We start from the raw sequence: 18,480 nt of genomic DNA on the forward strand, positions 1-18,480 counted from the left end.
GCCAGGGTTTTAATTGGGATTGCATTGAATTTATAAATTAATGTTGTGGAGAACGGAGACTTCTAATATATAAGCAAGGTATACCTTTCCATAGGTTTTCTTTAACTTCTCCCTAGAATGTTTTGTAGTTTGCTGTGTAAGGCCTTGCACATCTTTGTTATACTTAATTCTGCATATGTGATGTTTTTGATGCTATGGTAATAGATCACTTTTAAGTTTTATATTCTAACAGTTTATTGCTGACATTAAAAGTACAATTGATTTTTATATTGCTTTTGTACTCACTTGACCTTACTAAATTCATGAATTCTATTAGTTTATTGTATGTTTTTTTTTTTGGTAAAAAAAAAAAATGACAGTTTCATATCTTGGTTTTGGATCATTACACCTTTAATTTTATTCTTGCGTATTGCACTGTCTAGGACTTCCGGTAAAGTGTTGAGTTGTCATGGTGACTGAGCCTTGTCTCATTCTCAATCTTAGGAACAGCTTTCAAAATTTAAACATTAAGTATGATGTTTGCTGCAAATTTTTGAAGCATTCTATGTCAGATTAGGAAGTTCCATTTGCTAAGAGTTTTTATTATGTATGGTGTTTAATTGTATTAACTGTTATTTTTGTATCTACTAAGATGATCTTGTGATTTTTCCCTTTAGTTAGTTATGTTAATGTGGTAAGTTGTATTGATTGGTTTGGTTTTCAACTATTAAACCAAAACTTGTATTTCTGAAATAAATCTAGCTTGATCATGGTGCACTATGCTTCTTATAAATAATAAGATATGATTTGCTAATATTTTGTTTAGAATTGCACCAATATTTATGAGAGAGACGAGTCTATAATTTTCCTTTCTTGTCGTGTTCTTGTTAGGTATGAGGTTTTGCTGGCCTCAAAAAAAATGAGCAAGAACTGTCCCCTCCTTTTTAATTCTCTGCAAATATGTGTATATAATTGTTATTTCTTCCCTAAATGTTTGGAAGAATTCACCAGTGAAGCCACCTGGGTCTGGACTTTTCTTTGCAGAAAGTTGTTTAATTATGAAGCTGATTTTTGTGATAAATATCATTCAGATTTTCTATTTCCTTTGTCAATCTTAGTATTTTTTTCTGTAATTTTTTCATTTTATTTAAATTTTCATATTTATTGGCATAACTATTTCCACAAAGTCCTCTTAGTACCTTTTAGATGTCTCTAGAGTTTGTAATGATGTTCACTCCTTTTTATTCTTAATATTTGTTATTTGTTATCTCTGTCTCCATCTCTCTCTGGCCATAGATTTATCAATTTTATTATTTTTTTCAAAGAATTATCTTTTGTCTTTAGCAATCCGTTATGTCGTATATCTATTTTCTATTCAGTTGTTTGTCTTTCACCCACGGGTTATTTAAAAGTTTTGTTGCCGAATTTCCAAGCCCATGTGATTTGTATAGTTATCTTTTTTATATCGATTTCTTGCTTAATTTCACCATAGACAACATACTGCATTCACGGAAATGTGTTGAAACTTCAATATCCAACATACAATCAGTTTGGGTAAATGTCTCATATGCACTTTAAGTGAAGGTGCATTCTAATATTGTTGCATTCAGTTTAATTTCATCTAATTTCATTTAAATTTCATGTACATATTTTTATGTTTGAACTTAGCATCTTACTATTTATTTTCCATTTTTCCCGCCTATCCTACATTATTCTTTCTCTCCCCACTATTTATTTCGCCTTCTTTCAAACTAGTGGCTTTTCAATGTTTCACTTTCCTTTACTATAGTTTCTTGGCTTTTATAATTACCCTAGAAATTACATGACTCTTGACTTATTAAATCTAATATAAACTAGTATTTTCCTTTCTTTTTTAAACCTTTAGGTTCAGGGGTACCTGTGCAGGTTTGTTACACATGTCAGCTCCTATCATGGGGGTTTGTTGTACGGATTATTTCGTTACCCAGGTACTAAGCCTAGCCTAGTAGTTATTTTTTTCTGATCCTCTACCTCTTCCCACCCTCTACCCTCAGATAGGCCCCAGTGTGTGTTGTTCCCCTCTTTCTGTCCATGAGCTCTCATCATTTGGCTCCCACTTGTAAGTGAGAACATGTGGTATTTGGTTTTCTGTTCCTGTGTTAGTTTGCTAAGGATAATGGCCCCCAGCTCCATCCATGTTCCTGCAAAAGAAATGATCTTTCATTCGTATATATATACCACATTTTCTTTAGCCAATCTGTCATTGATGGACATTTAGGTTAATTCCATATAAACATGACTTCCTAAACAATGCCAATACCTCAGAACATTTTGACTCTCTTTACTTGTCTCTCATCACTTGTATTATTGTAATGTATCGTAGCCATGTGAGAATACACACACACACACACACACACACACACACACACACACACACAGATGACCCACAATTCATCCTCATATATAGACCTTTTCATACTTTTCGTTTTTCCCCTTAATATCCACGCTTCCACCTGGGTTCATGTTTCTTTTGCCTAGGGAACTACATTTACTCTTTCATTTATCAAGAAACTTGTAACTGGCATTTAAATTGTATGCCAGGGAAAAAATTGCTAGTGGCAAATTCTCTCCATTTTTATTCTTCTGAAAATTGTCTTTTTTTTTTTTTTTTTTTTTTTTTTTTTTTTTTTTTTTTTTTTTGTTGAGACGGAGTCTCGCTCTGTCGCCCAGGCCGGAGTGCAGTGGCCAGATCTCAGCTCACTGCAAGCTCCGCCTCCCGGGTTCACGCCATTCTCCTGCCTCAGCCTCCCAAGTAGCTGGGACTACAGGCGCCCGCCGCCTCGCCCGGCTAGTTTTTTGTACTTTTCAGTAGAGACGGGGTTTCACCGTATTAACCAGGATGGTCTCGATCTCCTGACCTCGTGATTCGCCCGTCTCGGCCTCCCAAAGTGCTGGGATTACAGGCTTGAGCCACCGCGCCCGGCCGAAAATTGTCTTTTTTTTTCTTCCTCTGTGAAGGATATTACTGTTGAGTATAGATTCTAGATTGGCAGTTTAATTTCAACATTCTACAGTTTGTGTTTAAAAGTCAACCTTCTTGCTGCTCATTTAAAAGTAATATGTCCTGTTTTCTTCTGGCTATATTTTTGGGGAGTTTCCCTATGATGTGCCTAAGATGTGGTTTTGTCTTTATCTTGTTTTGGTTTGTAGAACTTCCTCAATCTATGCTTAATAATTTTTAAATCTATTTTGGAAAATTCTCAGCCATTATCTTTTCAAATAGTGCTTTTGTCATATTCTCTCTCACCTTTCCTGGAACTAACTCTGTATGTATGTTAATTTTTTTTTTTTTGCCATGTCACATATAACCCTTATGGTCATTTTTCTTTCTTTCTTTCCTTCTTCCTTCCTTCCTTTCTTTCTCTTTCTTTCTTTCCTTTTTTCTTTCTTTCTTTCTCTTTCTTTCTTTTTCTTTCTTTCTTTCTCTTTCTTTCTCTCCTTCCTTCCTTCTTTCTTTCTTTTCTTAATCCTTTTTTCTCTTTGAGTTTCAGTCTGGCTATTTCTTTGACATATCTTCTGGTTTGCCTCTTTAGTTTTGTCTAATCTATCTGCAAACTCATCTATTAAATTCTTATTTTCAGTTACTCTATTTTTCAGTCTCAGAATTTCCATTTAAATCTTACTGTAATTTCTAGTTTCCTGCTGAAATTCTCAATATTTTCATGTAATTTCTTGAACATATTAATCATAGCTTTGGATTAAGCCCAATATTTGGATCTCATGTGTAACTGGGTTTGTATTGTCTGCTTTTCCTGTTGATTTTGGTCAATTATTGCTTTATTATATGGCTGCTCTTATTATTGAATGCCAAACACTGCATATGAAACATTGTCAGTTAGTTTAGGTGTTCTGGTTGATGTTACAGTCTTCCAGAGAAGGTAACTTTTAAAAATTTTCAATATATTTTCCCTTGTTTTAATTGTGGCCTAATTTTCATGCAGATAAACACGCAGATCTGAAGTGTATAATTTGATGAGCTTCAACAAACGCATATCCCATATCCCTATCAAAATATGACAAAACTTACTCATTCCCAGTAAGTTTTCTCCCCTGACAACATAAATACCAACAGATGAATGTATACATAAATTGTAGTGTCGGCACACAGTGTCATGCTACTAGCAGTAAAAAGGAAAAGACTGTGATACACATATACCTGGATGAATCACAAAATGTTATCCTGAGTCAAAGAAGCTGAACAGAAGCAGTGTAAGCTGGGCTGGGAGTGGTGGCTCATGCCTGTAACCCCAACACTTTGGGAGGCCAAGCTGGGTGGATCACTTGAGGCAAGGAGTTCGAGACCAGCCTGGGCAACATGGGGAAAATCCATCTCTACTAAAAATACAAACATTAGCTGGGCGTGGTGGTGTGTGCCTGCAATCCCAGCTACTCGGGAGGCTGAGGCAGAAGAATCACTTTAACCCAGGAGGTGGAGGCTGCAGTGAGCCGAGATCGTGCCATTGCACTCCAGCCTGGGTGACAGAGCGAGACTCTGTCTTTAAATAAATAAATAAATAAATAAATAAATAAATAAATAAAATGTTATCAGTTTTTCTAGTTCTCAGTTGGAGGATTCACCTGATATCAATCAGTTAATCTGCCACTGCAAGAGCATAAGTCTATTGATATAATTTTGCATATTGATTGTGAGCCATATTGCTTAATCCTCCCAGTTCTGTCATCTGCAGATGTTTATGCTTTAAGTCATTAATAAAGTTTTAACACCATGGTATTAAGACAAAGTCTTGGACCACTCAATTATTCTTGTAGTATACCACCAAGCCACTTATCAACACTCTCAATAGTTATTTGACAGCTGTATATTTCTTTAAAACTACCAGAAGCTGAAGTGTTTATCTCCTTATCCATAGGATATTATGAGCAATTTTGCCACAGGCTTTGCTGAATCTAAGATTGTATATGTAGCATACTCTCCATTGACCAAACCTTTTTTCTATACTGGGAAAAAAGTATTCACCTTGATGCTTCTGAATATTTCCTCTATTATTTACCAAACTTCATTGATACATGCTCTGGGATTCCATCTGCAAGTTTTTCAAGAAGCAGAAACATACTGAAATGTAGTTGGCCTAGCCTTGGAGATAGACTCATTGAAAACTTTTCATTTCTTTCCATAGCTGTTCTTAGCTTTTTAATGCCATCTTTACATTATTTATTTCATCCTTCCCTGTTTTAAGATAATTCTGGCTAGGGACAGTGGCTCATGCCTGTAATCCCAGCACTTTGGGAGGCCGAGGTGGGCAGATAATTTGAGGCCAGGAGTTCGACACCAGACTGGGCAAAATGGTGAAACCTCGTCTCTACTAAAAATAGAAAAATTAGCCGGGTGTGATGACTGGCTCCTATAATCCCAGCTACCTGGGAGGTTCAGGCAGGGGAATCACTTGAACCCGGGAGGCAGAGGTTGCAGTGAGCAGATATCGTGCCACTGCACTCCAGCCTGGGCAACAGAGTGAGACTCTGTCTTAAAAAAACAAAATAAAATAAAATTCTGCTCATTGGAGATGTAGCATTCCTCGTACTTCTAGATCTGAATATAATTTAATGGCACTCTTTGCTGACTAGCATTTTCTGAAAATTCACTAGGAATTTTAACCTTCCTAATATTTTTATAAATTTATACTCTTTTATGATCAGTTTATGTGCTCCACACAGTCAACTTTAGTTCATCCTTTGGAATCTGTGTTCACCAGAGGTCTTCCTATGCAAACATACCAGTTACTTTAGTTTCTGTCTCTTCCCACTTGGCCTTTCATTATTTGTATACAGCTGTCCCTCAATATTTGTTAGAGATTGGTTCCAGGACCCAATCTGCAGATGTCTAAGTCCTTTATATAAAATAATGTATCTGCATATAACCTAGTCACATCCTCTGTACATCTGTATATGTTAAATCATCTCTAGATCACTTATAATACTTAATACAAGTAAATGTTATGTAAATAGTTATTATAGCATATTCTTATTTGTGTCATTTTTATGGTTGTATGGTTATTTTTGTTATTTAAAAAATACTTTCCATCCTTGGTTGGTTGAAACTGCCGATGTGTAATCTAAGGAGGGTCGTCTGTACTTGAAATCTCACTTTTTCCAAAGAATTCATTTTAACCTCTTGAGCCATAAGAACTTTCACTGAGTTTGCTGAAATTAGACTCCATGCATGGTTGACTAAATCCAGTATTTCATTTCCTTGCCATTATGAATTGCAAGATATGGGAATCACTGTCTCCCAGGCATCCTGTCATTCCCAGACCACCAACTAGTTCTTTATTTATTAAAATAATGCACACAGTTTCTCCACCTCTGAAAACATAAACAAGGTGGGACTCAATTCCAGGACCCAACTTTTAGCAGATGTCAGGATGGTTGAAAGCCCTTAACCCTACAGGTCATTTCTGTGTATGTTATTGTTATAATATAATCCATACTAAGCAAACATCACCCAAATCTTTCCAAATAGGTGAGTGGTATCATATAATTATCCTGAAGTGTCACATTAAATGCTCATCATTTTCCCAATCCGTAGATTGATGTATTTCTTATAGATGAATGTCTTATTTAGGTATCACACAACTTGTCTTTCCTATTCAATCTACTTCATTTGGACCTAATGGATCGATGGCCATTTTATGGTTATAAATTCTGCATGTTCGTTTTGTAACCTCTGCTGTGTCTGTGGGATATTTAGTTTCTGACAAGAAATGATGTTCATTCCATTTTTTCAATGCTCTGCCTTTCTTAGATACCTGGAAGCAAAATATTGGGCCCAAACAGCCTTTATTGTAAAGATGACTTCTGTGCATTGCATAGTGTTTCTGTTACACAAGTTCTCTCAGCGCTTCTGTTACGCAAGTTCTCTCAGCGCTTCTGTTACGCAAGTTCTCTCAGCGCTTCTGTTACGCAAGTTCTCTCAGCGCTTCTGTTACGCAAGTTCTCTCAGCGCTTCTGTTACGCAAGTTCTCTCAGCGCTTCTGTTACGCAAGTTCTCTCAGCGCTTCTGTTACGCAAGTTCTCTCAGCGCTTCTGTTACGCAAGTTCTCTCAGCGCTTCTGTTACGCAAGTTCTCTCAGCGATTCTGTTACGCAAGTTCTTTCAGTGCTTCTGTTACGCAAGTTCTTTCAGTTCAGTGACGGTCTTTCTTGGCATATATAACTTAACCTCATCTTAAAATTTAAGTCATCTTGATCAGTTTACTTTCCTGCCAAACATTTGTTCTTTAGGAACATCATCCTTTCGCAGGGACCAGCATCGTGTTATTGACATACTACTAATAAAAACAACTAACATTTATTACATACCATGTTTCCAGGGGTGAGCTGGTAAATGTTTAACAACTGGCACAAAATCCACACGCAAATATAAGCGTATAATAAATTTTACTAATATAAATAAAGTAGATAATACTCCTTATTGCTAATTCCACATAACCAATTTATTCACAAATAATCTTTTTATTTTCCCCAAATTCTTGTATCTCTAGCCATCCTGTGATTGCAATTGATTCACAAGTGTAATCTGGCATGAATGTTGGTTGATATTTTTATTTACATTCACAAATAAGATGAGAAAACAATCAACATACGTCAGAACTTCACTCATTTGTCCATGATATATCTGGCTTCTTTGCTGAATCGGATCATAGTTTTTGAACACTGGAAGAATATTTCCTCAATTTCTTGTGTTGTTCACCATGTAACAACTACAGACACATTTTAAATTTTAATCTGCATTAATATTTTCCCCATCACTTTTTTAAGTCTGGACAAATTGACCAAACAACAAATCATCCCTGATCTGGTCTAAATACTGCCATCATCAAACTGCCAATTTCAAACTACTTTGACGTCACTAATGTAGAACTGGGAAAAGGTGTAAGGTACCCCATTGTATAGTATTTCCACCACACAGGTACCTTAATATCTGTGAAATAACCTTAAAAGCAGAGATAATAGTAAAATGTGATAAAATAATACAGAATTGTTTTGACTATTTCATTTGTTTTAAACGATGCCCAAGTCTCAACTGAAATAAAATAATAGGCAAGTTTATGGAGCTCCTCTCCAGCCCTTTCTTTTTCTTACAGTGTTATTTGTTGAGAAAGTCAGACCCTTTGACAAGCTGTTTCTCAGTCTGAGTCTTCTTGATTTCACAGGTAGGGTGTAGCTCTCCATCCTTTATATTTTCTGGAAGCTAGATTCAAAGCCTGATTCAGATTTAAGGTTCAATTCTTTTGACAAGACCATAAGAGGTCTTGTTTTCTTCCATCAGGAAGCATATAACATCTAGTTATTTCTCTTTTTATGATGCTAACAGCCATTGATGCTTAATACATAGATTTATTAAATCAATGGGGAGTATAAAGTGGATGATAATCATTTCAATCATCAGTGGGAAACTTTTATATAGAGGTACTTTCCCCCATCTGCCATCTGGATACTTAGTGGTCAAGTGCATACAGGATAGGTCAAAGAGATGTTTATTTCTATCATCAGTTTTTAAGAAGATATGAATTCATTCCCTCTCATCCTCCTAAAGTGACTCTCTTTTGATATTATTAATTCATGGGTTTAAACATATCAGTGAGTTTCAATTCATTGCCAACTATTATTAGAAGCTCCAACTATTCCATTTTTGGCCAGTGGGATCTTCAAGTTCAGAATTCTTTTGACAAGATCCTGCTAACATTTGACCACTTCCTTGTTATGACAAGTTCTTTCAGAATCATCTAGCATGTTTCCTGTTCCACACCTGGAATCAGCCGTATCTCCAAAATGCCTTGGTTTCTTTTAAAGAGAAATTCTATTTCAAGGTCAAAATCCAGGTAATAAGGATGCTCCCTCAGTTGGTCATTCTTGTTACACCTTTTCAGTGATCAGTTACATACACGAACACAAAGACACTTAAATATCTCATGACATCATGTTGATACTCCCAATTCAAATTAAAGACTACAAAGTTTTTACTGTAACTTACCACAGCTGTAACTCCCTTGTTCCATTCTTAGAATCCTGATTGCCAAGGACTCAAGAGATGATAGAATTAAAATATCCCATATGTACTCATTTGGTATAATCATATGCTACAAACACACCAGGCAGAATACCACCAATAATGATTTCTGAAAACATTAAATTTTTGCCTATATTTTCATTATTCCATTGTAAATGGTACTAAATCTTCATTTGTCAGGGTATATAGTCATTAAGGACTCTATTTTCTCCTTGCTGGCCCTCACTTCTTATTTCTGTAAGCAATTAAATAATGTTAAACATCAAGACTCATGTTGCTAACTCTAAGACGTTTTGGTAGTCTGAAACTCATTCTGCAGTAGATTCTTAAAGAAGGGCTCTCTTCCCAATCTCTTATTCAGTGGAGGTATTTCAGTAGTACTCATTATTTAAAACAGCAATCTCACATAGTGTGATACTAGTTTCATGGAACTTAATGCCAACTGAATACGCTACAAGCATTGGCAAGAGTGATAAGACAGACAGGGAGGTCCAGTCACTGTTACTGGCAATGTTCAGGCAATCAATTTGGCTAATATTAACAGGTCAGGAGACAAGGACATGACCAGAGAGAGCAGTCATTACATGTAGCTAGATGTCAGAAATGTTGCATCAGAGCTGATTCCCTAACAAACAGGTTGAATTCAGGGTACCCCTGGAGTCAGAACTATGTCATCCAAGGATATTGGGGTTTCCCTTATGACAGAAAAGGTTGAGTTTCCTTCTCAAAACAGTGGTGCTGTCTTCCCTAGAAGCCTTTGATTCCTCTTTAAGTCCATCTTCTCCAAGGAAACTGAACACTCTGGACACAGGTGCCTCAATAAGTCCTAGCACAGCTTCTGTGAGTAGCCACTCGACTGATTGTCTACGACACAGTTGCTGAGATGGTGGCCGAGAGAAAGGAAAGAAGAAGGATTCATAGAGAAGCATTTTCTGTTTCAACGTGCTTAATGAGAAGACAGGAGGAGTGTTTGGTGAGTCAGGTTTACTAGAGGGCAAAGCTTCTACACCCTACGACTTGCCTAAGTCTGAACTAAGTCATTCTGTCAATGGGTTGGATCAGTATGGGTAACTAACAACTTACTATACTCCCCACCTAGAAATTTTAAGGTGCTTATTAATAGAAGGCCTTTTATAACAGGATTGAAAACATATCAGTAGCAGCTTCTTCAACTAGAGCATCGTATATGCCAACAACGCATGAGTACCTGCTCTGGAAGAATTTGGCCTTGAAACAAATCTGATAGTTATTTAAATGAAAACAAAAAATGCTGATTATCATCTATTCTATGAGATCTACATATCAAGTCATCTTCCATACTTTAGAATGCATCTGGCGAAATCACGTGCAGACCTACTGAGTCGCTTTGAGACTACCAATAATTTCCTTGTATCCATGGTTAGATATCAGCTCCCATTTAAAAAGTTGTGTTATGTATGTTTTTCAAGTTTTTCACAACTTCATACAGGGTATTATTAAAAATCAGAAGTAAATATAATATGAAGTAGCTTGGATCCCAAGGGAAAGTTCAAATTAGAATCATTTCTTTCATTATTTAGATAATTTCTAAAATAAAATTTTAGAAAATCTTTCCCACTAATGTAAAAATTTCTAAAATTTAAATGTAAGACTATTGTGACACAAACTTCGGAAACATTAATTATCTCACAGTACAGCATTCCTAGATTTTCCAAAGAGAACAATGTCAACTGAGGCTTCTGTTAAGCCATGGTCTCAGACCGCTTTTGCCCAAATTGCAAGCATTTTGATGGTGTTGTATTGGAAGTTAAATCACATTTACCTCCCTTCCAGCCCCAATATGAAAGCATGTAATAGGACAAATATTCAAGTTTAGCACACCTATAATAAAAATGTATTTCTCTCCTTAATTTTAAACTTTCCTAGTGTCATGCACTTAAGAGACAAGCATGAGGGAGATGTATATTACATGCTGTAGAGCATGTATTTTTAAAGTAATTTTGCAGAATGTGCAGTTTGCAATTGCTTATTCCCCACATCCCAACCTAGAATAGCACCATCCAGTAGAAATTTCTGTTGAGGATGAAATTGTTCTGTATTTGCACTGTTCAGGATGGTGCCCATTAACTCCAAGTCCCTACTGACCATTTGAAATGTAGCTATTGTGACAGAGTAACTAAATTTTAAAGTACTATATAATTGTAAGTAAATTCAAACTCTTTCGGATGTGTACCCAGAAGTGGAATGGCTGCATCGTGTGGTAACTCTATTTTTAATTTTTTGAGGAATTGCCATACTGTTTTCCATAGTGGTGGTACCATTTTACATTCCTACCCATCAACAGTGGAAAAGGATTCCAATTTCTCAACATCCTTGCCAACACTTGTTTTCTGGTTTCTTGATAGCAGCCATCCTGCTGGATGTAAGGTGATCTCAGTTTTGATATACATTTCTCTAATAATTAGTGATGCTGGGCATCTTTTCATGTCCTTATTGGCCATTTATATATCTTCTTTGGAGAAATGTCTATTCAAGTCCTTTGCCCATTTTTGAATCAGGTTTCTCACTGTTGTTGAGTTTTAAGAGTTCTCTCTGTATCAAGGATACCAATCCTTTATCATATATACAATTCGCAAATATTTTCTCCTATTCTATTGGTTGCCCGTTTATTATCAAAAGGATGATGTTATCAATAGGATCTTTTAATGCACACATTTTAAAAAATTTATTAAAGTCCAGTTTGTCTTTTTCTTCTGTTGCCTTTAGTGTCATATCCAAAAAATTACTGCCAAATCCAGTGAGTCTCTAGGATATCTATACATCCATGTTCATAGCAGAATTACAGTATCTCAAACATGGAAGCAACACTGTCCATTGACAAATGAATGGAAAGCAAAATGTGGTGTATAAACACAGTGGAATATTATCAAGCCTTAAAAAGGAAATCCTGCAGTATGCTACTACATAAATGAACCTTGAGGACATTATGCTAAGTGCAATAAGACAGTCATTATAAGGCAAATACTGCATGATTCCACTTATATGAGGTAGTTAAAATCACAGACAGAGTAGAATGGTGGTTTTCTCAGGGGCTGGGGGAATGGAGATTGACTGTTTAGTGGATAGTTTCAGTTCTTCAAGGTGAAAAAAATTCTAGAGATGGATAGTGATCATGGTTGCATAACAATATAAATGTACTTCATACAACTGAACTGTATACTTAAAATGATTTCTATGGTAAATTTTATGTTATGCATATTTTGCCACAATTTTTAAAAATGCCACATATGGCTGGTGGCTACAGTAACTGGATAGCACCATTCTAGAACATAAGTGAAAGCAGAAATCCGTATTAAAAAGAGATTAATATACATAATGGCCTATCCAGGAATGTCAGTGGGTAGAAATAGAATTGCTGAATTCTGATTATTTGCCAGGGGACAGAGAAGGATGCTAGTTTACTTCCTATGCAACCAGAACCAGAAGAGACCAGTAAAAGCAGTACCTACCCCCTGCTGCTTCTATATTCGTAACAGAGGTGCATAATAGAAGGCAAATGTTTCAATATACCACATAAATAATAACTAGCTTAGTGTGAAACAGAAAGCAAGTTGTTTGTTCCTCAAAAATTATTGAAAATGCCAGAATATGCTTTAGCTAAATTGATCCCAAACTTTAAATAGAAATAACATAGCTAATCAAAATATTACTTCTTTTCAGCCTTAGGCCTATTCTGTCACTAAGCATATGACTTTACGCATTCACATCAATCTGGGCCTCAGTTATTTCATCTATAAAACAATAAACTGTGAAGGTGAGGGTCCCTACAGGTCCTTTCCTGCTTTATCAATCATTGAGAGTATTACTTTGGCATCTAAGATTCCCATTTTTCCTGCCTAAATACAGTCATGTACTGCATAATGATGTTCTAGTCAGTGACAGACTGCATTATACAATGGTCATCCCATAAGATTACAGTACTGTATTTTTACTGTACCTTTTCTGTTATGTTTAGATACACAAATACCACTGTGTTCCAATCGCCTACAGTATTCAGTAGTCACCTGCTGTACAGGTCTGCAGCCCAGGAGGAATAGTCTATGCCACAGCCTAAGTGTAGCATCTGGTATACATCTAGGTTTGTGTAAGTATCATCTATGATGTTTGCATATACCAATACATTTCTCAGAACATATCCTCGTCATTAAGAGTCACATGACTGTATAAACAATTTCTCAAAATGCCAAGGAAAAGTGGCCTTGAAGTCTGTGCTGAATTTTCACTGGTTACTCTACCATGACTTGACAGTGGTTTTGATTTCTACCTCTGTACATGCTCTGTTCATAAAGACCTCTACAGCATCATTTGTCATTCTCATGTCACTATGGATTTTATCATTATAACATTTATGACAGCATTACAAGTTTCTAAGCTACTTGCAGTATGAGCCACAACTATCAGAACTACTTGAAAGATCTGGCTACCAGCATTAATAATTAAAAATCATTACCAAAGACCGCTTTTCTGAAAACCTCGAAAGAGAAGAAATAAAGGGAGAAGAGGGTCGATGAGAAAAAACATGTATTCTAAATACGTATTGTAGTAATTTGTTAAACAGTTACCTTGTTCTACAAGTGCTCTGTTTATGAGAGCACTATAAAAGTGCTTTCTTTCTTTCGTTTCCCCCCCTCCCCCTGTGGGAGAAGGGAAGCAATGAAGGAAATGAAAGAGTTCATTTAAGTGCTATATTCACATAAGGCTAATTTGTAAAAGCTCAATCCAGCTGAATATACTTGCAGCCACCACTGGACCACAAAACTTCAGCTGAGCAGACTAATTGAGATTCTTCAGGAGAACTCCCTTGTCTTTGGTAGTTACAGATGTCTCATTAGGCATTCTGTATCTCCCCGTTCTCTAGAATACTAAGTCTGACTCTGCCAGGCCTGAGGACACAGCCTGTGAATTTCCAACAGATTCTAATACACCATCGTTGTGAGACAGTTCATTTTGTTTTGCACCCATTTGATTTTTGTTTTTGTTTCAAACTAAAGTTGCAATTAATAGTACTATGTTAGCTGCACTGGAATACTGTTTAAAAAAATAACAAAACCTACGCTCCGCCTCCAAGACTGTAACCTACAGGCTAACGGCCCTATTAAACACTCTCTGGAGTCTTACACCAGAGAAGTGCCTTCTATTAAAGAAGATCATTAGAGCTGATGGCTGGAGTTCAGGGGGAATAAAATCTTATTTTCTATCCATTTTCAATTCTCTATAGAGATGCAATATTTGAACATTTGACTTTTCTTAGACTAGTGAGAGTGTGGCGCCCAGTTGACTATTTTTATTTTCTTCTTTACTAAAAAGACGTGTTTTGGACTCCTCTGTGTATTTCTTTAAAAACGCCTAAAGATCTTTGAGGAATTCGAGTCATGGGAAACTACATGTTTTTTAATTAGAAGCCTCTCCCATGAGCTGGAAAAAATCTCTTGGCACAATTATGGAATAACTATTTTCCCTTCACTGCTATCTTTTTTTTTTTTTTTTTTTTGAGACAGAGTCTCACAGTTGCCCAGGCTGGAGTGTAGTGGTGCGATCTTGGCTCACTGCAACCTCTGCCTCCTGGATTCAAGTGATTCTCCTGCCTCAGTCTCCCCGTAGCTGAGATTACAGGCACCTGCCACCATGCCCAGCTAATTTTTTTGAATTTTTAGTAGAGACAGGGTTTCACCATGTTGGCCAGGCTGGTCTCGAACCCCTGACCTCAAATGATTCGCCTGCCTCAGCCTCCCAAAGTGCTGGGATTACAGGCGTGAGCCACTGCGCCCGGCCCACTGCTATCTTAATGTTCAATATTGTGGGCTTGCAAAGAGGCGTGGAATGAAACAAATAGTAAAAAGGTCTCCATGTATCTGCCATTATTGGTGAGTTTTCACTTGTATGTAAGCAATGGTGTGCATGCACACACACGTAGCACACACACACGTTTGAGTGTATATGTTATAAACACACATACCACCCATCTACCACTAAGTCCAAAGTTTCACCAAATTATTTCATTTGTGCTTTTCACATAAGGAAAAAACAATTTATAGATTTGTCTCTATCTAAAATACAAACATCATTCTTTGAAGATATTTAATAATTAACTTACTTTCTCCAGAGTAAAGGGTAAAATATCTTATTTCTATACAATTTAAATAAGTGTTTTTCTTCTAACTGGAATGTGACAGTGTATTTAAATATATTTTCTTTTCTAAATCTCCAACTACCTTTTTCAATGACATTCTAAAGGAAGACTTACAAATAAAATTGATAATTTATTTCAGCTTTTAATATATTTTCTACTATAAAACCAAGCTGTCAAGACAGGAAAATATTACTAGCTTTGTTATTACAAAAACAAGTGAGAATTTTTAATTCACAAAGGATGAAAACACAAGACATTAATCTCACTGTACATACAATATTACAATAAACTGATTAGCTGTAGAATAAAACAATTAAGACTTCACACATACACACGCACACACACACACATACACACACATGTACCTTGAAACAAGAAACACAGGACAATTTTAATCTTTGATATATGTTCATGGACACCAAGAGCAAGAACATCACTGATTTGAGTCTAATTGTTTTCCTGGTATACAATCATTATATAAGCAAGATCTAAAGCATATTGTGTTATTAAGGACATCTTTAGGCAAATATAAACATCCTGATTTAGGGCTTTTTCTCCCCACCCAGAACAATCTGTTTTAGCTATCAAGTAGTTTGGTTTGTTATCAATTTAACACGCTCACAACAGCAAATACAGAATTTCTACCACAAAATTCAGGTGAGAGGTTTTCAGACAGATCATAGAAAAAAAATACTTGTTCCCAAGGAAGGCAATCTGTAAATTATAAATGCACCCCTAAGAAAAAAAAAAAAATCCTGGTCACAAATCACTCACTTTTAAATATTGATGGAGAAATAAAAAGTGTATGTTGGGGGTGGACAAATGTTGGCATGGAAGAGAGGAGAAAAAGTATGAATGAGGAAAGTGTTATTTGCCACAGGAAATATTGGATTCAGTTGATTTTTAAAAATGAGGTATAAGAGTATGCCAGTAAATGCAAAAACAAAAAAATTAAAAAACAAAATGCACATTTCCAATGGAAAAATCTCTAAACCTCTTATAGTTTTATTAGACATTTCATGTACAGAAGTTAATCTAGAAAAATACATTTTAAAAATCTTCAACAGACCATGCTCCCTGTAACAAAACCTTCCAAACCCTGTGTTTTATTATACAAAGCAATCTACATTAGTAGGTAAAAAGAAATTCTCCAATTTAGCAATGTCATTTTCCATCCGACATCATCTAATTTACAGATGGGTTTCCACTATTCATACTGGAATTAGAATTCTGTAATAAATTTTTTCTAATGTTTTCTGTACATATTAAATAACCTAAAAGGTTCCTCTTGTAGTGCATGTGCCATTTAGCAAGTCTATTCAGTATTTTTCCAGTACCATTCTCATGACAGTGATTTGCCTGTAAATGTAATTAATATCTAAAAGTGCACACAGTTAACTTTCCCAAATAACGGCCTATTTCTGGAGGAAACCTAATATTCACAGAAAAGATTACCAATAACATGATTAGAAATGTAGGGTTAGAATGTACTCTGAGACTATACAACACAATTATATACACAAGCTAAAGGACATTAAGTCTTTAGCCTATATTTACATAAAATAATGTGTGTTTCCACAGGGTCATACCAAGAACTTAGTATGGTACTAGATATAATTAGGATTGTTAGCTACAATTCAGTATAGCAAGACAGCCCTAAAATGCCCTGAACTGACTTAAGCTAACTAAAACTCCAGTATATCACAGTGTTTTAAGTAATATTAGTGTGCTGCCCAAACAAGCAACTAAGATATCCAGTAAGGATGCTGTGTAACACAGTAAAAGACAGCGAGCCTTCATCAAGAGGTTATTTTGGGGTTATGATGAATTTTGGCACTTAAGACTGCCACTGCATGCAGAAACCCCGAAAAAGAAATACACAGGTTTCAAAATGGATATACTTCATTTTGTTTAAAATGCCCAAGAGCCTTTTCAACATAACTGATAGTAAGTATTTTGTTCTATCAAGTCATGAATCTTGAGAAGAAAGTCTACATTATCCAATTTCAGGGAAAAAATACAGTTTTCTTACCAAATTATCCAGTGTATATGACTGGTTAGAATTTTAAGTTTTGATTTTTACTGAAATTCAGAGTATGAAACGCAAACATTCAGGATAAAATGAATTCATAATTACACGCAGTTATATCAACTTGCAACAAAGCAGCAAATATGAGGGCCTAACACACATCTTGACTCTCTCCTTCCCTTCTGATCCCTCAAAAAAAAAGTGCAAAATTAGAGTCACTGCTTGGTCCAAAAAATAAAATACATTGTGTATAAACATTTGAAATCTGATGGAATCCAGCTTCTATTCCACAGGTTGTCTTCAGTAAGAATCAGCGTCCGAAGATGGAACTCAGTTCCAGAAGAATTAATTCTACAATCTGATTTTGGTACACAGTATGAACTGCTATATTACCAGTCTCTTTTTCTGGTTTTAATAGAGTGGGACCAAAAACAATTGCTATACTCTGATAGGTCATTCGATTTTTCTCTCCATTTTCTACAACTCTGAAGGGAAAGAAAGAAGTTGTTAAAAGAGAAAATAAAAGAGAGGGAAAATTCTTCAAATGGTATTATAAACCTAACAGTCTGCATTTTAAAAAGAGAATTAATGCTCATTTTCCTAACGTGACGCATAAACTATTTAACCAAGCAGAATTATGCCTAAATGCCATATGAAGCTTTATTTTTGATAAACACAGCTGAAAGGTACAATTAAGCATACTCTAACAAACTTTAAATGTGTGATATTTTAGCTTAGTTTTTAAAATAGAACATTTAAGTATGAGTTACAATTCAGGTAACAATGACTGTTCCATTAAATTGATGGGAAAAAAATCTCATTAGGGTGTGGAGATTAAACTTTCTATTTTACTCATTTTATGTTATTTCTTTAAAAAAAAACCTCTCTAGCTGGGATTTTTTGTTTTAGTATTCTAGTGTACCTTCTATAAGATGAAAGAACTCGGTTATTAAAGTGGTTATGTAGTAACTTAGAACCATGATGGCTTTATTATAAGGTAACAATACACCTCAATTAATATCCAATCTCATCTTCATATTAACTTTAGCAACAATTTCTGAACACCTATGTGCTAAGCATTACATAAATACTTCACATATAATATCTACTTTATTATAGCAAATCATTTACCCATGACAGACTGATACTACAAGGAGCTCAGTGAGTTACTTTTTCAAGTTACAAAGACAGCAAGTAGCATAGCTGGGATCCAAACCTAGGTTTGAATGACCCT

The 18,480-nt window shown here is 35.6% G+C and overlaps 1 protein-coding gene across 8 annotated transcripts in view; it reads right to left on the reverse strand.

Annotated features, from left to right (window-relative positions):
* The window catches only part of ARHGAP12 (Rho GTPase activating protein 12), a 150,202-nt gene that overhangs the window by 9,755 nt on the left and 121,967 nt on the right, over nucleotides 1-18,480 (reverse strand). For 5 of the 8 annotated variants that reach the window (XM_015146730.3, XM_015146729.3, XM_015146728.3 and 2 more), the window contains one exon: nucleotides 15,340-17,731. The exons of 2 other annotated variants lie outside the window; for them this stretch is intronic. In XM_015146730.3, coding sequence (XP_015002216.1) covers nucleotides 17,557-17,731 — 175 coding nt within the window. In that variant the 3' untranslated portion in view covers nucleotides 15,340-17,556. 8 annotated transcript variants of the gene reach the window in all.

The sequence above is a fragment of the Macaca mulatta genome, chromosome 9 (assembly GCF_049350105.2).
Source record: "Macaca mulatta isolate MMU2019108-1 chromosome 9, T2T-MMU8v2.0, whole genome shotgun sequence".
Lineage (NCBI taxonomy): Eukaryota > Metazoa > Chordata > Mammalia > Primates > Cercopithecidae > Macaca > Macaca mulatta.